The 24,684-nt window shown below is 45.8% G+C and overlaps 1 protein-coding gene across 1 annotated transcript; it reads right to left on the reverse strand.

The window, feature by feature from the left end:
* Positions 1-19,669: 19,669 nt before the first annotated feature.
* On the reverse strand, positions 19,670-22,961 carry LOC130108090 (globoside alpha-1,3-N-acetylgalactosaminyltransferase 1-like). Its single transcript, XM_056274933.1, has 3 exons — positions 22,697-22,961; positions 21,436-21,498; positions 19,670-21,002 (listed from the first exon to the last, which is right to left on the reverse strand). The coding sequence occupies exons 1-3, from the start codon at positions 22,728-22,730 to the stop codon at positions 20,044-20,046; spliced, it is 1,056 nt and encodes a 351-aa protein (XP_056130908.1). The 5' UTR covers positions 22,731-22,961; the 3' UTR covers positions 19,670-20,043.
* Between the last annotated feature and the right edge of the window lie 1,723 nt (positions 22,962-24,684).

Consider the following 24,684-nt stretch of genomic DNA (forward strand, 5'->3'; position numbering starts at 1 on the left):
TGGAATGGGGGTGGGGGTGTGTGTGTGTGTGTGTGTGGGGGGGGGGGTTATCTACTTGATGGTAGCTGACGCTGATAAGACCGGCGTATACGTGTTGCCATGACAACACCAGAAGTCGATATGCGTGATATTTTATGATTCCCTTTTGATGCATTTACACTACATCTTGTTTACAGTAATTTCAAGTACTTTGTGAGTTAAACTCGTAATTATTTTGCCTTTTGTTACTTTCATTATGATGAACAAGTTTTTATTCTAAGTCACATGACCACACGACCCGGAAGTTTTTGGGCAAAATTAAGAAAAGGCGAATTTACGCTCCCGTCTGTTATTCTACTTCCGGTCTACTAAGCGAACACGATTATTATTCATTGTTACCGTACACGTACTGTTATACCGTTTTGTAAGACAGTGAGAGACACATGGTATATTCTGTTCTTTGTTGTTTTGAATTTGAAGTTATTATGGCGAGTTTGCGTGGAGAATGTAAGATAGATCTGTTTCGATCGCGACTCCCGTGTCCCATACACCGCACGACCCCGGGGGTGCTGATGAATTTAAACACACCGTCAGAGCCGAGCAGAACTAATGGAGAAGGAGGAGGCGAAGATTTAATCTGTAGGCCAGTTCCGGTGTCCCATACACCGCACGACCCCGTAGCTACTACTTTATCATGCTCTTCTCCACCGTCTGCTGTACAACGGCATCCCGTAACGAGGTCGCTATCGAACACACCAGCCTTAGCCATGGTCTTACAGTCGGTTAGTCTGTAAAATAGTCGTGTACTCAGTCCGAGTCAAACATTCAAACATCAATGATCAAAACATGAACACAACATTAATAAAACAATGATCTGAACATGAACATAACGGTCCCATAATTCCTTGCGCTTCCCCAGTGCATAGCCGTCATCAGTCCAGTGACCGTCTTCCCTGGTCGCTACATAGCCCCCACCTGAGGGGTCAGTTGTCCTCGACGACCCCATCATCAAAGATATAGTTCCTCAAATGCCCAGGGCTTACATGAAGCGCACTGGGGGAGAAGCACACTGATCGGTGCATGGGGTGCTACTGTCACCCCTGGCCCCAACAACAGGCAGAGCAAGGGGGCGGTATGGAGAGAGTCTATCCTGGTGCAGCACCACCATGCGCCCCTGACCGGGCATAAGCACCCAGCACACCACCTCAGACAGCCGGCCCACGACCTCTCCAGGCCCCTGCCAGTGTCAGCGAAGCTTGGGGGAAATCCCATTCTTGCGAACGGGAGAATACAGCCATACATTGTCCTCTTGCACAAAGGCCTGCCCAAGGCACAGGGTGCAGCCCTCTTCTGCAGTACCCCGGAATTGGCTTGGATCCAGCGGGTGTAGTCGTGGACCACTTGCAGGCGATCCCTCAGTCTCTGGGGGTAGTCCATCTCTTTTCCCCTGGCAATCTCAGGCTCAGGTGGGGTCCCAAACACCAAGTCCACTGGTGTCCAGAGTTCCCGCCCAAACATGAGGGCAGCGGCTATGCACTGGCTTGTCTCCTGGACAGCGGTCCAGTAAGACCACAGGACCAAGAGCAGGTGGTGGTCCCAGTCCCACTGATGTTGGCTGGTGAGGATGGCAAGTTGAGGGGCCAGGGTACGTTTGAACCACTCCACCAGCCCATCACTTTGAGGATGGAGTTGTATTGTCCTCGTCTTCTTTACCCCCAGCCACTGGCAGACCTCACTGGAGACCTGGGACTCAAAGTTCCACCCCTGGTCGCAAATGTCAGTTCAGAGTGATTTTTTTTTGTCTCGGTGTAGTGAGTTAGCTGGACAGAGGGGTTCCCAGTCAGAAGTGCAAGGAGTCTTAAACTCTGAGCTGAGACTAATGCAGCAGAGAAAGAGAAGATAGGGAGTGTTGTAAATGATCATCCTGCTAAAACTGAGAAATCTGAAACAATGCTTAAGGAGCTTATTTCAGCTGTATCAAAGATAGATAAAATAAAAAAATCCTCCCGTGAGAGACATTTAACACCTAAGATGCAAGAGCTGAAAGAGCAAGAATCAGCTAAAAGAGAAAAGGTTGAGTCAGCATATGAGAAATGGAAAACCCAAGTTAGGGATGTTCATATAAAATTAAAGCATGAGTGCTCTTAGAGTGATGGGAGCCCTTTGATGGCCTGGCGGCCTGTCCCGGGTGTCTCTCTGCCTGCCGCCCAATGATTGCTGGGATAGGCTGCAGCATCCCCGCGACCCTGACATCAGGATAAGTAGTTTGGATAATGGATGGATGGTCTGAGCGTGACTTGTCTGACATGATGGATGTAGCTTAGAAGCTCGAGTCTGAATTGAAAGAGTTCTATGAAAACATATGACTCCAGACTGCACGAAACCAAGAAATTCGGAGAAAAATTGATGCATGCTCAGCCATAACAGCAAATTTACTGGGACTAATGAGAGTACGTCTGACTGAAGAAGGAGAAGAGTTTGATGCTGAGGCAGAAAAATCAAGGTTATACATGCTGCTTAACAGTAAATATGCCAGGTCCATATATGGATCCACAGTTTCCAGAGCCACTGTACTCAGCCACTGCTTCAACCATCTCTCAGTCATCAAGTATTTTGGGTAAGAGAGCAGAGACAGCTGCACAGTTAGCTGCAAAAAGAGCTGAAATTGACATGGAAGTTGTTATTTGGTGCACAACATCAGCAACTGAAAAGGCTTGAAAATCAGAGAGACATCGAGGTCACTGAAGCAAAGCTCAAAGTTTATACTGAGGAGGAATCAAAAGAAAAGCGAGAGATATGTAGTCCTGCTCTCAGTGAAGGGAAATGTCCTATTCCTCTTACTCCTTGCACAGGATTTCAAGAAGGACACGTTACAAAAAATGAAGCATCATTAGTGTAGACACAACAGGAATCAATAGCCCTCACTTGACTTCAGTTCCAAAATCTGTGTTCTCTGGTGACCCACTGACGTTCACAGAATGGAGCACAAGCTTCAAGGCTCTTATGCTCAAATCCCGCAGATAGGTTGTTCTATTTACAAAAGTACATTGGTGGGGATGCAAGGTCTGCTCTGGAAGGCAGCTTCTACAGAAAGGATGAAGAGGCCTACCAACAAGCATGAGAGAAGCTGAATGCCAGATATGGTCACTCCTTTGTATTGCAACGGGCCTTCAGAGAGAAGCTTAACAGGTGGCCAAGGATTGGTGCAAAAGAGTATATTAGGCTAAGAAAATTCAATAATTTCCTGCAAACATGCAGCAACACCATGCCTCATATCAAAGGTCTTCAGGTACTAAATGACTGCGAAGGGAATCAAAAGATGCTAGTCAAACTCCCTGATTGGGTAACATCAAGGTGGAATCATTATGTCACAGAACAGCTGGGTCAAGCCAAAGACTACCCAAGCTTTAGAGAGTTTGCTTCATTCATCTCAAAGGAGATATGCATCGCAAACAAGCCGGTATCGTCTTGCCAGCCAAAATGAGAAAGAGCCTCCTTTAGCAGCTAGCCTCATCAAAAAGCGTTTCTATGGAGATGATGGTCTCAATAAGCCTGGAATCTGTTGAAGCGGCAATTGAGCTGATGAAAGAAGCCCAAGCTGCGTGGGCTAAAGGAAAGTTACGCCTTCACAAATTCATTTCCAACAGCCGAGAGTTACTGGGGTCTATTAATGTCACTGAACATGCTGTTGAGGTGAAGAATGTGGCTCTCAACTATGATGATCTTCCAGAACAAAGAGTGCTAGCAGTAAGGTGAAATGTAGAGAGGGACACCTCCAAAGTCTCGCTTGATGAGAAACCAGCTACACGATGTGGAATTCTCTCAATCGTGGCTTCTATGTATGATCCATTAGGATTGTTGGCCCCAATCCCAGGAAAAGAGGGTGCTACTAGAGATGTGTCAGAAGGGCATTGTTTGGGATAAACCACTACCCAGTGAGTTGAAGCTAAGGTGGGAGAGTTGGGTGAATGATTTAAGAAACCTTGAAAAGACTCAGATCCCAAGATGCTTCACACCTAAAAACTCCAGAAAGGTCCTGAGAGTTGAACTGCCTCACTTTTCAGATGCTAGCTGTCAAGTCCACTGTCCTTTCCACTGTTTTGAGTGTGTTCAGCTCCAAGTTGCTAAGGCCGCACCAGAGGGCCAGCTGATCAACCGCCCGTCTATATGCAGACTCATCACCATCCCGGATAAGGCCAGTGATGTTTGTGCCATCCGCAAACTTTAGAAGTTTAACATACGAGTCACCTGAGGTGTAGTGCGGAACTACTGTTTTGGCATCGGAATCTTTTTCATGGCGGAACAATCAACAAAACGTGCTTTCATGACACAGAGAGTCTGTAGGTTCACAGAATAGAGACATGTTTGACAGGGACGAAGAGAAAAACAGGCGATGCTTCCGAGACAAACAAGACAGAGTACTTAGCTGACAGGAATCAACCAAAAACCAAGTTAAGCAAATGTGACAAAGCCTATCTTGCTCTTGAGTTCACAGTGAATGTCGTGGGAGATGAGGAGAGGCCAGTGTGTATTTCATGTCTGAAAACTCTGGCAGCTGATAGTATGAGACCAAACAAATTAAGACGACAGAGACATTACACCCTAGTCACCGCAATAAGCCACTCGAGTGCTTTAAGAGAAAACTTGGTGCATACCATCAGCAGGAATATTGCTTTGTAAAAGCTGCAGTGACCAACAAAGCACTAATAGCATCATACAAAGTCGAATACAGAATTGCCCAGTGCAAGAAACTACGCAGAATAGCAGAGGAGCTCATACTTCCCGCGGCTTTAAATATGGTGTCAACTGTTTGATGAGACAAACGCTGCAAAACTGAAGGCTGTCCCTCTGTCCGGTGATACAGTTGCAAGACGTATATGCGACATTTCAAATGACCTTGAAGAACAACTCATTGAAAAACTGAAACAAGCGTTTCACCTTACAAGTGGATGAGGCTACTGACAACAATAAAGACTGCTTTGACACGTCAGAGTCACTGTGTGGGGATTTGCTGTTTTGCAAGTACGTTCCAAGTAGAGCGACAGCTAATGAGCTCGAACTGTGCGGGGGTTTGCACGGATGGTGCACACACCATGGCAGGGAACACGAAGGGATTACAGGCACTAATCAAGAGGGTCTCGCCAAATGCGCAATGGACGCACTTTGTCATACGCAGAGACGTGCTAGCTGTTATGTCTGCACACATCGACAGTGCTGCATTTGATTTGGTGCTGTTCTATTGTGCTGGGATCGATTGGTGATGCCTGCGGGCTCTGGGTTGTTTGATCGGGTATGCCTCTGATGCTGTGTCAGTCTAAATAAAGAATGCCACGGAGAGGTTGTGTCGAGCGACAGCGCTGTGTCCTGAAGTGATTTCTAAATACAATATTGGCGACGAGGATGGCTGATATCTCTCTCCCACCACCTGCTCCCTTCCTGGCATTACCTGGCGAGCCTCCGGTACCATGGACTCGCTGGCTACATAGTTTTGAAAATTACATCATCGTCTCAGGGCTCGACAACGTGAGCCAGGCTAGGAAGACGGCTCTGTTGCTACACTGCTTGGGAGCAGAGGGCCATCGTGTGCTCGGGTCTCTGGGGAACGTCACAAGCTTTGCCGAAGCTGTGGGACTTATGAGCACCCATTTCGCTGCTCCACAGAGTGCCCTCCTTCGGCGACTTATATTCCGTCAGCGACACCAACTGCCTGGTGAGTCTGTGCGGCAGTACGTAGCTAATTTGCGAGGGCTAGCTAGCTCATGCAAGTTTGGCGCGCTTCAGGACGAGATGGTTCGCGACCAGCTAATCGAACACACCAACAACGCAAAGGTGCGTGAGACTCTCCTGCTGGAAAAAGACGATCTGCTGCTGTCCAGAGCAATTACCATCGCACTACAGGTTGAGGTAGCAGCTGAGTGTGCTGCTATGCTAAATACACAGCAAGTGGCCACCTCCAGTCAAGCTGCCAACGACTCCTCCCTCTACTCACGGCTGCCCCTCGGGACGCAACCCAGCCAGAGCGAGGCGGGCGCCGATTTCACTGGGGACGTCTTGCAACTGCAACGACGGCGTTCTCGGCCCCGCCCTCAACAGTCCTGTGGTAACTGTGGGTCTCGGTCTCATGTTTCAAGGGCTCAGAACTGCCCCGCCCGTGGCCAGACATGCCGTAGCTGCGGTAAGCACAATCACTTTGCCAACGTCTGTCGATCTTCCCCGGCTGGGTCAGAGGGCCACACCCCCCAGTCTTCAACCGCCGTCATTCACAAGGTGAGCTCTGGGCCAGTGTCCTTCAAATCATGCACAGTCAACATTAATGATGTGTGCATCCCCCTGCTGTTGGACACCGGTGCAAGTGTGTCTCTCCTGAATGTTGATACCTACAGTCAATTTTTCGGTTCACTGCCACTGTCCGCACCCTCAGCTGTCCTCTGTGGGTATGGTGACTCCAAAATCGATCTGGTTGGCTCTCTCCAAGTGACTGTCCGCTATGGAACCAAGCTGGTGCCCAATGCAGTTTTTCATGTGGCACGCCGTGGGGCCAACCTGATGGGCCTGGACCTGTTCTCCGCTCTGGGGTTCTCCCTCTTAGACACAAGGGGGGCAGCAATCCTGACTGTTGCCACACCTTGGCAGCAGAAGTGGCCATCGCTGTTTATGGGGCTGGGCTGCCTCTCCGCCTTCGCCCATCAACCTCTCCTCAACCCTGCTGTGAAATCTGTCATCCAACCACTGCGCCGCATCCCGTTGGCTCTCCGTGATGGGGTCTCCGCCGAGCTGCAACAACTGCTGGAAGCTGGCATCATTGAACCGGTGGACGCGTCACCTTGGGTCTCAAACCTCGTGGTGGCTAAGAAGAAGTCGGGGGGCCTGCGTGTCTGCATCGATCTACGTGCAGTAAATAAGGCAGTGGTCCCTGATAAGTATCCACTGCCCACCTCAGAAGAACTCACTGCTCAGTTCTATGGCTCTGAGGTGTTCTCCAAGCTCGACCTCAGACAGGGGTACTTACAGGTGCCCCTCCACCCTAGCAGCCGAAACCTCACAGCCTTTGTGACACATGCAGGAGTGTTTCGCTACACCAGGATGCCTTTCGGTCTCAGCTCCGCCCCTAGCTGCTTCCAGAAAATCATGGTCTCCGTGCTGGCTGGCATACTGGGCGTGGCCATTTATCTGGACGATATAGTGGTACACGGGCCCACCAGTGAAATCCACGACAAGCGCCTCAACATGGTCTTCGCAGCCCTGTCCTAGCACAAGCTAACTCTCAATGCTGAGAAATGTGTCCTCTCTGTGCCAGCCATCGACTTCGTGGGGTTCCGGCTGTCAGTGAGTGGTGTAACTCCACTACAATCCAACGTGGACGCCATTCAGGCCATCCCTGAGCCCAGCTCGGCCACCCAGGTCGCCTCCTTCCTGGGTATGACAAGTTACTACCTGAGGTTTCTTCCCCAGTACTCTGCGACCACAGCCCCCCTGCACCAGCTGCTGCGTAAGGACGAGCCATGGGTGTGGTCAAAGGCATGCAGTGACGCTGTGCGTGATCTCAAGACTCAACTGACTTCACCACCAGTGTTGGCTCACTTCGACATCTCCAGCTCCACCTTTGTGACCTGTGACGCATCAGCCACAGCGATAGGGGCTGTGCTGTCTCAAACCCAGAACGGTGTGGAGAAGCCGATTGCCTTCGCCTCCCGTGCCCTCAACCTGACCGAGCAGCGGTACTCCGTGGGTGAGCGTGAGGCGTTAGCCTGTATCTGGGCTTGTGAAGGGTGGCACCTCTACCTCTATGGCCACTCCTTCACCCTCAGGACAGATCACCAGGCCCTGACAGCGCTGCTGTCCACATCTAGGACAGGCCACAAACCCCTGAGGCTGCACCGCTGGTCTGACCGCCTCCGCCAGTACAACTTCAGCCTGCAGTTTACCCCAGGCAGAGACAATGTTGTCGCCGACCTGCTCTCTCGCTCTGTCTCCACCCCAGCTCCACAGACGGACACTGACTGTGTGGAAAAGGAAATTGTCCAAATGCTACACACACCCCTCCAGGCCACTGTCTCTCTGCAGGAGCTGAGGGCAGCCTCCGAACAGGACCCTGTCCTCTCCCAGCTCCGCACCTACATCCAGAACAGCTGGCCTCACAAGGTCCCAGAGGAGCTGGCTGCGTCCGCCCGAGTCAGACAGGAGCTCTCCTGCTGGAACGACACCTGCGTGGCACGTGGGTTTTGCACAGTGGTCCCAGCTGCTCTCCGTGCACGTGTTTTGAATACGGCGCATGAAGGCCACCTGGGCATTGTGAAACTGAAACAGCGCTGCCGAGACCTGGTGTGGTGGCCGGGGATAGACAGAGATATTGAGGCTCTGGTGAAGGACTGTTCTGCCTGCCTTGTGAGTGGCAAGACTGGCCACCAGGCTCCCCCACCCCTGCAACCTCTCGCCTGGCCCTCTCAGCCCTGGGAACACCTGCAGTTGGACATTTGTGGTGAGATCCATGGAGTTCCCCACCACCAACGCTTCATGGTGGTCGCCTACGATCTACACTCAAAATGGCCTGAACTCACCACTTCCGGCACTGTGACCTCACAGATCATCATCGACTTCCTGGACTCTCTTTTCTCTCGCTGGGGCCTCCCAAAGACCATCACCACTGACAACGGCCCTCAGCTGGTCTATGCTGAGTTCACTGCTTACCTCGAAAGCAAGGGCATCCGTGATATACGCACTGCGTACTACCACCCCCAGGCCAATGGCGGCATTGAACGTTTTCACCAGTCACTGAAGAACGGCCTCAGAGCACACATGGCCCAAGGGTGCTCTTTCACGCAGGCCATCTGTCACACTCTGCTGCACTATCGGGCCACACAGCACTCGACCACAGGTGTCTCCCCAGCCTCTCTCATGCTAGGCCGGGAACTGTGCATGCCCCTTGACAGGCTCCGCCCCTCCACACCTCAGGCACCTCCCTCTGGGGTCAGAGCCTCAGTCAGTCGTCAGCAGACGTGGATGAAGCAACGGTTTGACCAGTCAAAATGAACCAGGGTGCCAGACATCAATGTGTCAGACTGGGTCAGGGTCCGCAGGCCCCACAGGGACAATAAAATGGCTTCATACTGGTCCTCTCCTCTCCAAGTCACCCGTCAGCTGGGCCCAGCCACTTACCTCCTCAGCGATGGCACTCGGTGGCACTCCAGTCGTCTACGGAAGGTGTCAGCTCCGCCACACACAGCTGGTGACACAACCATAGCCATTCCCTCAGCATGGCGAGACGCCCCGGGGCTTCATGCAGCTCCTACACGGGCCCCAGACATTCCTGGGCCTCAGCTTCCCCTGCCTTCTCCCTCCCCACCTCGGCCTGCCCAGCCTCAGGCCGCCCCGCAACCTGTTCGCACACGTTTACGCCCTGGCCACCTAGAGGACTTTGTGTCAACCTTTCATGTTTGAAATCCTGCCGGGGGGGGGGGGAATGTTATGTCTGCACACATCGACAGTGCTGCATTTGATTTGGTGCTGTTCTATTGTGCTGGGATCGATTGGTGATGCCTGCGGGCTCTGGGTTGTTTGATCGGGTATGCCTCTGATGCTGTGTCAGTCTAAATAAAGAATGCCACGGAGAGGTTGTGTCGAGCGACAGCGCTGTGTCCTGAAGTGATTTCTAAATACAATACTAGCATCAAGGAAGATTAGCCCTGACCTAAACAAAGTTTTGACCTATGTTGTTAGCGTGGTCAGTTTCATCAAGACCCCTGAGAGCACAGTTGTTCTCTGCACTTTGTGGGGAGATGGCAGCTGTACATTCAGTTGTGTGTTGTCTCACAGCGAGGCTAGGTGGCTCTTGGGAGGTAAAGTGTTGTCTTTGAGCTCAGGGAGGAAATTCGGATGTTTCTGGAGGAGGAGCGTATGCATGAAGTTGCAAGCGAGTTTAGTGATGAACAGTTTCTGATCGAACCCCAGAATGGTGAGGTAGCGCAGTGTGTTCCTCTCCCACAGCAGCACAGACAGAGGAAAATAGACACGTTCGCAAAGCACTCTTCTTGACAACTTTCACGCAGCTTTCACGACAGAGTCCACAACGTCTGACAATTCAGCACTCATTTCTTTGGCGACGGGAGACTCCCTATGCAGCATGCAATGCGTCCACGTCGCTTGGGGAGCCGCACCTTTGACAAACGCCAGTCCACTTTTTAAACCCAGCCATGGCTCTTGCACCATCAGTGCACATCGCAACACATTTTACCCAGGGTATGTCATTTTCTCTGAAAAAAAACTATCACTTGAAAATGTCAGAACTTGTTGTGCGTTCAGGCAGCTGCTTACAACACAAAATTAGACAAACCACACAAAAGCGCAAAAGCTGAGCATTTGACACGTCCGTGGATTCATGCAATTGTAATGCAAAAGCCTCTGCCAACCTCAGTTTCTCTACTAGTTGCACCCTCACATCAGATGCTATACTATAATCAATATGGCGAGCAATGGTTGTGTCCGACGACAGAATGCTTTTCAGTTTATTAACGTACTCATCATTCCCAAACATTGTTTTGCACATATCACTGGCTGCAGGCAATATTAAACCTCTGCAATTTTGTATGGCTTTTTGTTCTGAGCGATCCGAAGAGCAACTTGATAAGAGGCTTTCAAAACTAGCTCACTGACTTCAGCTGATAGTCTCATCGATGTCTGTCGGCGTTTGACAGATTTGAGCCGATTTGAACGTATTCCACTGGTTTTTTCAAGTATCGGTGTCGCTGCAGCTTTGATGGCTTCATACTTTCGTTTGACAGCGCTGCAGAGCAGATGACACACACTGGTAATTCAACGCCCTGTCTCTTTAAAAGTAAATCCAAACTTGAGATAATTCTCTGAATATTTTCAACTTTTCAAAGTAGCACATTTTAGCCACTGTGATCTCCTTTGAGAGTGTATTTCTAGCTTTGTTATATCGGATCCTATCTCCACTGCTGTAGGCTTCCTCTTTGGCCTGACAAAACTGCCTGAGTTTTGCTGTGAACCAGGGCTTATTGTTGTTAAATGTACAGAAGGGTTTGGTGGGCACACACATGTCCTCACAAAAGCTGACGTAAAATGTCACAGTGTGGGGCATCCGGGTAGTGTAGGGGTCTATTCCATTGCCTACCAACACGAGGATCATCGGTTCAAATCCCCATGTTACCTCCGGCTTGGTCGGGCATCCCTACAGACACATTTGGCCGTGTATGTGGGTGGGAAGCCGGATATGGGTATGTGTCTTGGTCATTGCACCATAGCCTCCTCTGGTTGGTTGGGATGCTTGTTTGGTGGGGAGGGGGAACTGGGGGAATAGCCTGATCCTCTCACGCACTACGTCCCCCTGGCAAAACTCCTCACTGTCAGGTGAAAAGAAGCAGCTGGCAACTCCACATGTATCAGAGGAGGCATGCGGTAGTCTGCAGCCCTCCCCGGATCGGCAGAGGGGGTGGAGCAGTAACCGGGATGGCTCGAAAGAGTAGGGTAATTGGCCAAGTACAATTGGAGAGAAAAAGGGGGAAAAAAACACATACACAAAAAAAAATGTCACAGTGTCAGTAAATTCGCCCAGGTCTGTAGATGCAGCCTCAGAAACATTCCAAACAGTGCAGCCAAGGCAGGCCTGGAGCTCCAGTTTTGACTCATTGGTCAAAATTTTAACAAACCTCACAGTTTTATCCACAGGCTTCACAGATTTTAGTTTCTGCCTGGAGGTTGGGATAAGATGAATCAGACAGTGATCAGAGAGGCCCAGGGCTGCACAGGGGACAGAGCGATAGGCATCCTTTAGTATTGTGTAGCAATGATCCAGAATGTTTTTGTCTCTGGTGGGACATTTGACATGCTGTCTGTATTTTGGCGGTTCGTAGATGAGGTTTCCTCTGTTAAAATCCCCAAGGATAATAAGTAGGGAGTCTGGATTTTTGCGCTCCATGTTTGCAGTTTGATCAGCTAGGTGTTTTAACGCCTCTTTAACACAGGCCTGGTGTGGGATATAGACACCGACCAGAATAAATGATGAAAATTCCCATAGGTGAATAGAATGGTTTACAGTCAATGAAAAAGGTCTCTAAGTGAGGGCTGCATGATTTCAACACTGTGACATCCGTGCACCAACCTTCATTTACGTAGAAGCATATGCCGCCACCCCGTTTTTTTCCCTGATAACTCCGTTTTGCGGTCCGTCCAGAGGAGTTGGAACTGCGGCAGATGAGGTGTAATGTCCATGATGTGCTCACTAAGCCCGGTTTCACTGAGACACAGGGCGGCAGATCTGGAAAAGTCAGAGTTTTTTTCCATTTAGGAGTAGCAGTTCATCCATCTTGTTGGCCAGAGAGTGGACATTCGCCAGGTGGATTGACAGGAGTGCAGTTCTAAATCCCCACATGAAAAGTTTTACCTTATTAAGTACTGTTCTACTTTGTTTTGTAAGAAAATAAGAGTTTCTTTGTTGATTTTGAGCTTTGTGCTTGAAATTATTTTGTCTGTCTTCTAGTTTCCACGGTGTTCCATAATACTACAGGGAAGAATAAATGTGAATATGGACATCAGTAAGAAGCGTGGACTCCTTTGACCAGTGTAGTTACACATTTTGTCCTCAGTTGCTTTTCAGTTCTCAAGCTGAAGAAAGTGCAGAACTGGTGCAAGTGGGATTTGATTCAGTTTATGGGATTGATACAACATTTATAGTTTAAGTGTGCGGTCGACCCTGATGTCATGCAGTGACACAATTGGCACAATCTAAAGGTACTAGTCAGAGAAGACATTCGCTGCCTTGTGGGAAAAAAAGAGAACAAATTTTACCTTTCTTCCATTCTATGAAAATGTCTTATGTATGCTATATAAATCTCAATTTCTTTGCCATTTCTGCAAAAAGATCTGTATCTCTATGATATTTTGATTGAGAAATGTGTCCCTTAATGTAAACTACTTTGCATAGACACACTCATTTATGCCTTGTGTCTTGTTTTGTTTTCTACCATGTGGCCATTGGCGGAGTCAATATTTATCGATGGGACGTAATCAAACTAGAACATAATGGGCACGTCTATCCAAAGCATGTTGCACCTCCACTATCTCCCAGCCTCAGTCGGTCCTCTTGACGTGGTGATTAGGCAGCGTATTTTGGTGTGGTTTAGCTTCGGGCAGGGTGTGGAAAAGCCTGTGTGAACCCAGCAGATTACCCCAGCACTTCGCCCCACCCATACACACACACACACACACACACACACACACACACACACATACATACACATGTTTCTCTATACCTGTGAGGACCCTCATTGACTACATTCATTCCCTAGCTTCTTACCTTAATCTTAACCATCGGTACTACATGCCTAACCTTAATCCTTACCCCAGCCTTATCTTAATCGTCATTCTAACTAACCCTAGATTACAAACCCTCAAGAAGTGAGATGTGACCAAAATGTCTTCACTTTGCAGCTGTCCTCACTCGTCTGGTTAAACACTCAAATCGGTCCTCACAAATATAGTTGAACAAGGACACACATGCACTCACTTACTCACACACACACACACACACACACACACACACACACACACACCCTCCAGAGACGGTGTGTTGTCCCCCAAACAAAACCATGAGTTCATTGATGAATTACTGCCCAGTTACATATTGACAGATTATATTTCTCACAATTTTAATGTACTGTGTTCCTACAAAAATACTCGTAAAGCTGTATGCGCACACATGCATGCAATATGCATACACACGTGCAAACAATTGTAAAGTGAGGACATTTAAACGTGAAGCTTAATGCAGCTGCACAATATGAAATTGACACAATCCAAAACTGCAGTCAGACCCTCGCCTATACATTCATCAGCTGAGCACCTAAATTTGTGTAAATGGTGAAATACACACAGATATGACTGTGTCCGTGGGTAATTTGATTTTTCCTCTGTACTGAATTTCCTCTTTACAGACACAACACCTATATTTAATGTTTGTTGTGTTTTATCGTATTAGTCCCTGGGGCTGTGTGGCTTTCTAAAGGTGCCCTGCTGTGCACACAGTGAAATACTGTATAATGCAGTGGACACACCACTTACTATGTTACAAAAGCCTTGGAGGTGTCACCTCACCTGAAGCGATCTTAACAGTTTATTGTAAACCCCCCCCCCCCGTTGTCTCAGGCTAAACATTAAACATCTGAGCACTGTTCCTCTTGCATAATTAACATGCTCAATTGTGTTTCTTATTTGCCATACAAATACTTTTGTTGCCGTTTTTGTCGTTTGGTTGCTGTTGTACTACCGTTGTTTTTCAGAAATTGCAGGTTTAGCTGTTAATTATCTCAAAAAATGGTGGCAAAGTCAAACTAAGTCTCATTGTTTACTGATTCTAAATGACTCTGTCTTGTAAACTATTTTGAACAACCACAGCGGTTAATCATTAACAACACTGTTATTTGGCCGGGCTCCCATTTGGTGCTAATCAGTAGCAAATGTTTTGTGGTTGAGCCCTAATGTCTGTAATCGGTCACAGAGATAAAGATGCTACCTCTCAGTTACTGCGTCTGCAACTCCTGAAGCTTCAAGACTCTTCATTTAAGTATGCAAATGGCTTATTTTAGTCTTCAGAATACAGCAAGTGACATATCTTTACATTTTCTGTTCTTCCAATTTCTGGATGTGTCTCTTTTTTCAAGGCTTTTTTTTTTCCATCAGAAGCCAGTTACAATGCACTCAAAATATGGCTTAACAGTATGAAAAACTGGTGCTCTGGCTTCTGGGTGAATCACATTCTTTTCTGTATATATCGTCACAGTGCTATCACTGTCATGCGCTGTGTGCCAGTATTGGAGCTAATTAGCTCCAATTATGATGCTATCACCATGTAGGGCAAGCTTGAAACTGATTCCTTTACTTAACTTGTCTCTACTAGCCTGCTGCATTAAAAAAAATTGTGACTGGTCAGTTATTTGTGTGGAAGTCTAGAAAACGTGTATTGCAACAATCTAGCAGCTACTGAGGGTATTGACAGGTATTAACAGGGGACATCTTGTTCGGGTTGACAGTTAGGAAAAACTGTATGTTATCTGCATAGGCGTGTAAAGAGACATTGTGCCTACAGCATGCCCTTAAAGCAACATGTACATTGGGAAGGACAATCTTTCCTTGGGAAGATGTCCCTGTTAGCCCCATCCATTTGGGTAGATAAGAAAACTCATGTTCAACTATGATAAAGGTAGTAGAGATGTCCAACAATATGAAGATAGTTCTGAGTTCGAACAAATGTCATTATTGACCAAAAGTAACAGTTTCTGTGCTATGGTGAGCCTGAAAACTTGATTGAAACTCTTAAATGTTTATTAGCAAATTTAATGTCTTTACTCCAATATTCATGACGGAGGGGTCAAAATCTGTTGCAGATGGAGAGGTAAGAACTGGAGTGGTTAGTTTCAGTTTAGATGGTCAATGCTTGAACCATATTGCAGGACCACCACTAGAAGAACACATGGGAAAATGTGTGATAGCGAGAGAGAAGGATATTTCGGTTTACTTATACCACTGAAAATATTTTTCCCACAAGATGATTCACATACTTTACGCACAAGTCACAGTATTGCACATCTGTTTCTTCACTGATTTTGCTTTTGTAAAAGCTGGCGCAGATTAATTTCTATAAACATGTGGCCTATGGATCTAACATCCTGTTCCATTAATTCGGTGATGAATATCTTCTTATACTGAACACATTTATTACCGAAAAGCGCTATATAAGATTGATATATTATCATTATTATTATTATTATTATTTACCAGGGCGAAACAACAAATTAAATTATTTACTTGGCACAGTCTTAGGGTAGGCCTATGACACATTTTCACAGTGTGTCTTACTTTTCCTATTCCCAGAGTTTACAAGTTTAATAAACATTGTGCCTTCAATTAATTAAAACTGTAACTAATATGAAATTGCTTTACTCTAACGATGCCATTTCAGCCTAACAACCAAGTAACTAATATAGTCATGAGTGGATTTGCTTGTCTGTTCTCATGCTTAAAAATGTTATAAAAAATATTCTGTGGCAAGTTTGCGGTGTGTCATTAACCAGAATTTGTAAATGCTTCAGATCAAAACTAAAACCGTACGTTCTACTAAGCTTCCCTACATCAACAAAACTAGAAAACACAGTAAATTGTGTAAGCACATACTTTCCCTGACCAATTGATTTTAGATACTGGTATTTACAATTTATATATATATATATATCAGCTGTTAATTGAATCTAAGTATTTCTCTACTACATCAACTTGTATAGGTAATGTTTGCCATTGTACAACACATTTACTAAACACCAATGTTTTGATTTTGACCTGTCCTCTCCCCCACTTCATTGGCACTATATATATACTCAACGGGTAGGGAAACGTCTCAGTTGGGAGCCAGCTTATTCCGCAATTTCAAACTCTGCGCTCACTTCCCACTTCTTGTGTTTGATCAGTAGATCAACTGCAGCGACAGGCTTTAACTTGTGGTTGGAATAAGAGCGAAGTACTGTGCTAGAGCAATTTAGCTTCCCTGTGTGTATGAGGAACTGATATCTGTCTAGGGTCAGTGTATTGCATTTGGCACCTGCATCATATACACACACACACACACACACACACACACACACACATATATATTAAAAAAATCCAGTGATTCAAGTAAATTCTTTATGAGACAGTACAAGCCTGTTTCACGCCATAAGCAATCATCAGCTGTCAAAACTGTCAATTGACAGCTCATGATTGCTTTTGGCATGAAACAGGCTTGTACTGTCTCATAAAGAATTTACTTGAATCACTGGATTATTTTGCTCTTTATTTGTTGAGCACTTTCCCTACCATTGAGTGTTTCTTTTAATAAAGCTTTCAGCTGTTAATTAAATCTAATTATTTCTATACTACATCATCAACTTGTATAGGTCATGTTTGCTATTGCCGAAAAGCTCCTCAACCACTAGCTGATACACCACATGAAGGAGAATAGAGAAAATTATTCTCAAAACGGGAGTAGACAACATTTTTGCTTTAACTTATCATCCATCCATCCATCCATCCATTATCCAAACCACTTATCCTGCTCTCAGGGTTGTGGGGATGCTGGAGCCTATCCCAACAGTCATTGGGCGGCAGGCAGGGAGATACCCTGGACAGGCCGCCAGGCCATCACAGGACTTATCACGGGGCTTTGCTTTAACTTATCATTATGAAGTAAATGTTGATCTCATCTCATCTCATCTTCAGCCGCTTTTCCAGGGTCGGGTCACAGTGGCAGCAAGCTAAGTAGGGCCCTCCAGACGTCCCTCTCCCCAGCAACACCCTCCAGCTCCTCCTGGGGGTCCCAAGGCATTCCCAGGCCATCGCATCGAAAGGAGCCAGTTGAGATGGTTCGGGCATCTGATTTGGATGCCTCATGGGCGCCTTCCTTTGGAGGTTTACCAGACACGGCCAACTGAGAGGAGACCCCGGGGTAGACCCAGAACTCCCTGGAGGGACTACATGTCCAATCTGGCCTGGGAATGCCTTGGGATCCCCCAGGGGGAGCTGGAGGGCGTTGCTGGGGAGAGGGACGTCTGGAGTAAATGTTGATTGCACAGCGTAATAGCTATAGAATAATGACACCGTCGGCGTTTAGACTGGTTCCTTAAACCTCGCTGTCAGCCTTACAGGGAACCAAATTCTGTCTGCCACCGGGTAGGATCTCGCAGGAAAATGAAGGCTCGATTTACGGCACAAAGGAAGTTCGTCAACCATTGTGCAACAACACTGTTGTTTCCTCCAGTAGCTATGGGTAGTTTTCCCCAGTAGTGGAAACGGTGGATGGTGGAACAACCGAAGTGACAGTGGAAACTCTACCTGGCAAGAGAAAAAGAACCCCGAGGAGGCACAAAAGGCAAAGAGGGGGAGTGGTGGAAACAGGGGTAAAACAAGCGCGAACCTCGGATGGCGAGAGCTCCGGTGTTGTGCTGAACTCTTGTTTCCCCATCGAGATCTGTTTCCCCCTGGCCAGGCGGAAGTGTTTGCATGAAAACAGGTTAGCTATCGGTTACGATTAGGTTAACTAAGTGTTGGTTTAAGCGTAGGGCTAGGTTGAGGTTAGATTAGGTTAAGGTTAGGGTTAGGTTGAGGTTGGGTTAAGGTTAATCAAGCTGGTATTTTGCTAGGAGGAAACAGGGCTCGATGGGGAAACAGAGTTCGCTACAACACTCCGGACTTGAGAGGGTTCCAAATCGATATTAATTTGGCATTCTTTCTACTGGATCAGTAAGTAACGCAAACTGCCTAATTATTAATACTACCGGATGTTTTAACCTGCCTTTATCATAGCACTGAGTTTGGGGTTTCTAGTTCAAATTGGAATTCTGATGGTTGTTAGTACTTGCTTTGGACCGGTAGCCAGGCTGCTAATAAACGGAAAGCGATCCGGTTGTCTTTGCGACAGCGGCACAAACAATAATACCACATGGAAACGCTAGGGGGCAAAGTTGAAAAGTTGTCCAAACCTGCTTTTCGAGCTTTGCATTCTGCCATGAAATGAAGTACAAAACATTTATCGTACTGATAAAAAAATAAATTTATTTGGTCCTCTTTAATATTTTGTCTAGAAGGAAGCCCATCGAGTGGTCATTTAGAAAATAATCGAAACAGTGATGATAAAATTAGGGCTTTAGTCGGAACTCTCATCCATAATGTGCTGTATATCCTGTTGGCACCATCATCATGTTGGTATTGTGCACAGGCAAATTTATAACCCTTGTGGTAACAAGCTACAGGTGATTTAAGGTTTCAAATTTAAATTGTTTATTTTACTTAAATCTAGACGCAAATTAGAATTAGGATATCTGTAACAGAGACTCTGTGGACAGTGATGTTGTCCACCGGCCTGATGATTGGTGGATTATTTGGAGGTTTATCTAAAAATAGTTTGAAAAGATAACTAAAATCATCCAAAGTTCACCTCCAGCTTCACTCCACGTGGCGATATGGCCCTGAAGACAGCTTCTATTGGCAATGGGAAGAAGCCATCTGCTGCTGTGGACCCCCCCCCCCCCCACTAAAAACTAGCATTCAGAGAAAGAAAAGAAACTGGAACGTGTGTGTGATGAGAGAGAGCGAGAGAAAGTGGGCTGGGGTGGCGTGGGGGGAGGTATAAAGAGTTCAGTTTTCTTTTCACACTACCTCAAAGTGAAGTTGAAAGAACTTTTTTTCCCCATCTATGATGATCAGCTCCTACTCTGCGTTTGCTTTTGCAGAAGCAAGGTCAGAGCAGCAGAGCAGCCCCAATACATTTGTGACGTGTGCAGCATCCTGTTGTCACCATTTTTCTCCACCTGGTATTTAAAGACCTTGAAACAGCAGCTCCTTCAGTTAATGATTGGCTACTGTGGGGAAATTGTGCATTTACACTGTTGACTCTTATCACTGCTGACCACAAAGCCACTGAAGCCGTATCTCACAGGCTGACATTAATGATGAGGACAGTTCTTATTTTAAAGAGACAGGTCAATTTCTTGTTAGACTGCAATTGAAGAGATAGCGAGAATACAGAGATGCTATTCACACAAATGGGTCTATAATTGAGAGCCTATTATGTAGTTTGGCTGTGCGTGTTTGTAATTTAATTTATTGGCCAATAGAACCACCAATGAAAAAGACTGAAAATGTACTTTATTTCCCTCATATCTTATTTCAATGCAATCCAATACAAACTACAAGGTTTCCTTTATTCTGTGGAAGATGAAAAAAGTACAACTCAATCATTATAGTACAGAATATCCTTATATTTCTGCCTTGTAAATATTTTGTATGTGTGGATACGTGTCATCCTTTTTTTCTGCCTTCATTTTGTCTTACTCTCTTTTTTATAAATATCGTTTCACCACATATCATAACCTTTCACAGGTCTGCTCACATAACATTTAACAGAGAGCTTTTTTCAAAGGAAATGGGGTTTAAAAACAAACGTGTCCCATGTGGGAATGAAAACCTACAGCCTTACTTCAGCTATGTGAGTCATCATAACCCTGTATGTCCGTTTCAAAAAATTCAGCAGTTGTGCTCTTTCTTCTTATGGAGATCCAGAGCCTCACATTGTCTCCCAAAGGAGACCAGTCTTTGCACGGGCACGTCAGCTGCAAGGCCCGAGTCCCACCAGCTATATTCAGGCGACAGGATACACGTGGGCCTGTGGTCAATCAAGTAACGGTTCAGGTAGCTCTCCTCGAGGCCCCTTGCCATAAAACTATTTTCATAGTCCTGGAGAATGAGTAAGGAACAGGCACGTGCCAAGCTATACACCTCCCCAACCAGCCCTCCATACAGCTCTGAGGTGTAGTAGTAGTCTCCCTTGCCTTCCTCCACACATGCTGAAGATGTTTCTTCCGTCTCATATGGAAATGCGTATTGTGGCATTCCATAAAGCTCCGGGTGTAAAGTGGCCACCAGGTCTCCAAGAATTTCTTCCCTCACTGGAGCCAAAAACTCCTGGTCAACATCGACACAGAAGATGTACTCCACCTCACTTTGGATTGTTTCTTTGATGGTAGCCGCGAGCAGGTCCATGCGGCGCTGCGCTAACCTTTCCCAGCCAGGCATCTCTGCCACAGAAATCACCCTCAGCTCTCTTTTGGGCCCCAACTTGACAGGGGGATCAAGAGACCGAGGACTGTCAGTGAGAATGTAGTAGGTGACCATTCCACCGGGGAGGAAATGGAGTTCAGCTGACGAGAGGAAGCGTTGGACAAAGCGCGCATATGGTCCCACCACCATTGTGAACAGGCCCGTACTGATGCCCCGTTGGGCAAATTCAGCCCTACGCTGTGCTGAGCTGCTGCTGTCACCCCACACTAAAGGAGCACCCCATGATGTCTCCAGAGGACGTTGATGTCCAACTGCCCTGACAAGTGCCATTTCTGTCATTTCTTGTCCTCTGCCCGCCTTCAGAGTGTCAAAGATAGAATGAGGCCCCTCCACTTTGACAGTGGCTTTCGGTCCCCAGAGAAAGTCTGAGGAGAAAAAAGGATGTTTTACTATTTCAACAATTGCACAGATGTAATTATATGTGGTAGAGATGGCAAGGAGTGATTTTTCTTTTTTGTTTCATCCTTTAAAGTTCGAGGAGGATCACTATAATTTGTGGAGAGAATTGACCATTTTTTTTTGTTAGAACCGGACTTATCTTCATCAGCCTGTATTTTCTAGGGAGTTTTTGAAGCTCATATTACCCAGCTCTAATCATCTGTTATAAATAGAAGTCCCAGGAACTGAAAGTTTAGTTCTTAAGAGGGATCTTTTGATGTTTTCTGAAGTTCAAATGAGGTGACTGTACAAAGAGGTATTGCGGCATAAAGCAGCTTTCTGTACTGTGAGTGCTTTTTCATACATGCACATTAAACATCCTGGCACAGAGGTTAGAAAAAGACTCTACGAAACACTCACATATGAGAAGGGACAGGATAAGGCAGTACAGAACCAACTGTTTTCTGGTCACTCTTAGTGGCCCTGTTGATAGGACAAAAACACATGCGTAGCCAAATCAGATACTGAAGTATATTCTGATAACATGCTGCGGTTGAGTGTTGCCTGGTGAAACATACACACACACACCCACACACACACACACACACACACGTGGTTGAATATGAATATACTATGCTTTCCCAATTCTATGACTGTAGCCAGCATCTTTGTTAGACGTTCTATTTTAAGCTACAGCTTCAATTTTCAACATCAAATGTCTCAAATGTCTCTGGAACTTTAGAGAAACACAAGCCAGTCTAATTCCATGCATGAAAAGACGACACATTTTTCAGAAACTGTTAAAACTTGTGACTACACAAATGATAAATGTAACCTTAAAGCATACAGAAATACATAATACTAAAACTATGTAATCAAATTTGAGCTCTACGTACAGCCATTGTCCACAACCATTTTAAATATCAAGGTGTTGCGTTACATCACACAGCCCATTTACCTGTAAGCATAATCATCTTATTTGTGTCAGTGTAGGTAGTGCTGTGTGTTGCACAAAACCCCAACATACCGATTATTCTCCTGATCCAAATACTAATTCAAGGGAGTCCAATGACTTTTACTTCTAATGAGTGTAATTAGGTAGCAAAAAGTCCAGCATAGATTTTGGAAATCAAAAGTGCTGTTGAAAATTGGACTGCAGTGTCTGACATCAAACAATACACATAAATTATCAATGAATATGGCCATCAGTTGAATAATAAGCTTTAAATTTCCTGGAATAAGACTATGCAGAAGGATCAGAAGGCAAACTGAGAAGTCTCACAGGAACAGCAGGCATAAAGGAATAAAAAAAAGCATGAAATGGTCAAAGAAAAGCTTGCTTGTTAAAGTAGTGATGAAAGAAAGATAGAGAAGTGTTGAACACAAAGAGAAACAGTACAAAAAGTAACGTGAAGACAGACGTTTGGTGGAAAACTGGAAGGGGGGAGGAGATGCAGTTTCATTAAGAGCAGAAATGAGGGAGTACAAACATATCTCCGCCATTCCCCGGTGAAGCACTTCAGCTGACTTCTGACGGAGGCTTCACTTTTCACTCTCCCCCCCCCCCTCGAATCTCTTGTGCACGTCCATCAATTATTTATCATGCAGAGTGAAGAGCAATGGAAGGAACCAGAGACGGTGCTAGCAAAAGAGGTGGAGCAGTTGCTAAGGTTGTACTGACCTGAGGGCGGCTTGCAGAATGGGACAAGCACCATGCTCTGGCCTGCTTTTGAACAAACACACAAAACTTTTCTTTGAGGCCTGGAGTTCTGTGTGAAATGCCTCTCTGTGCCTTGGTCCCTGTCTCGCTTTCCCTCTTCCTGTGTTTCCTCGCTCACCTTCCTTCTGAAAAACCGTAGTGTAAGTCGCTCTGTTTTGAGCCAATGAATATTTTCTTGCCTGGTCTTCTGTCTGTTTTTATTTCACTTCCAATACCTCACTCTGCCTTTTTTTGCCAAGTCGTCATGTCCCCCCCCCCATCTTTCTTTCCCATCAGGCTTTGCAGTGTTCTGCTCTGGAACAGTCCCAAAGCAGCCAGATGAGTGGGGAATCTGGGCAACTGGAGTGAGTTGAGGGAGAAATATAAACTGTGAACAAGTAAAGAAAATGTCCTCTGGTATTGAAGAACTTAAAAAGGAGAGGTGCATCCAGAGTTCATATGCAGTCTGTGTGCAATCACATTAGCTGTCATCACTCGCAAATGCCTCGTGAATGCTGTCCGAGTTCAAAACTTAGCGTGGGAGGGCAAGATTTGGCAGAAATACCTGAACTGAAATCATCAATCTGTATATGTGAAAACACATTCTTCTTCATGGCATCTCGCAGTTGTGCCATGTGCTTTACTTTTCCACTGTAAATACTTGCAGTAAAAGAAGGCAAAAGGAGCTTTGCAGCATGAACTGAACTTCGGATGAATGCAGGCCACATTAACACAATATGCTGTTTTATTTCCGTCCACAGGGCGGAGGCCTTCAGCAGGAAACATATATATATATATATATATATATATATATATATATATATATATATATATATATATATATATATATATATATATATATGCAAGAGGCTGTTGTTGTACAGTATGTCAACAAAATAATGAGGAGACATCGAGGCCCAAGCAAATGTGATGAGGTTTAGGAACAGAACTGAGGTGATATTGCAGTCGATAGGGCCACTTAGAGACGATCTGTCATGTGAAAGAGATGATGCATGTTTCAAATATAGAAATTCATGTGAATACAGGAAACTACACATTTTTTTAAAGACTATTGGCTGTTAAGGAGTCTCAGTCACAAGTTTTGGTGCCTTAAATGTAAACTTATCAGTTTTCTTAGGGAATTTACTCATATCAATAATTCCCAACAGCAGACTCTGCCTCATTATGGAATTATTCATGGTGTTACTTTGAGTTTCTATTCCAAAAGTTTGTGCCAGGAGAGACTACAAAACCCAAACCCCAAACTAGAGGCAAAAACAAAAGCACACTCAAGAGGTCACTTTGCAGTTTATTACGATAAATCTTTTTTTTTCCTTTTTTGCACATTCATACAGAAATTGCGACATAATTTCAGCTTGTGTAAACAACTTTGGACTGAAGCATCAATGAAACCCCAAAATATAAACAAGGAAACAACACTTGCTACTTATTACAGGATGGATAAATTACAGGGTGAAGGTAAACCATTTTTTTTTTCTGACACGTCGTCTCCATCCTATTTCGGCAGAGAAGCAGGGCGATAGTCACCGGCGGGTGACTCCAAGCCGTCACCACAGAAAACAAGCTGCAGGATAGGGACTCTGAGCTGAGGCTTCGTAATGACCCATAACTTTTCACAACTTCGACATAAACACTTAAACTGTATTTCATACATTGCTCAGCAACCTACGGAAATGATTATGTGAGTTTATCACAGCATATATTAAGGCGATCGGGATAAATGTGCTTGACGTTTTTCAGTGCAGAGCCCCTATTCTGCAGGATTGCTGGTCGGCCTGTCAGGGACTGAACTGTGATAGCTCCATTAGTACCAAATAAATAAACATATACCCAGGAAATGCTTACGTTGCATGTGTTTATGCAAATTCTGCATAGGATTTAAGCGATTGATTATGCTTGTTGCTGTCAAATCGGAGATGATGAACAAACAACACACTAGCCATTTGCAC

Source organism: Lampris incognitus, chromosome 2 (genome assembly GCF_029633865.1).
Source record: "Lampris incognitus isolate fLamInc1 chromosome 2, fLamInc1.hap2, whole genome shotgun sequence".
In the NCBI taxonomy this organism is placed as follows: domain Eukaryota; kingdom Metazoa; phylum Chordata; class Actinopteri; order Lampriformes; family Lampridae; genus Lampris; species Lampris incognitus.

Coding starts and splice junctions, on each gene's coding strand:
- LOC130108090 (XM_056274933.1), bottom strand. CDS start 22,730: ATGGTGCTTGTCCCATTCTGCAAGCCGCCCTCAG. Junction 21,499..22,696: donor ATTCTGCAAGCCGCCCTCAG/GTCAGTACAACC, acceptor TCCTATCAACAG/GGCCACTAAGAGTGACCAGA. Junction 21,003..21,435: donor TATCCTGTCCCTTCTCATAT/GTGAGTGTTTCG, acceptor TTTTCTCCTCAG/ACTTTCTCTGGGGACCGAAA.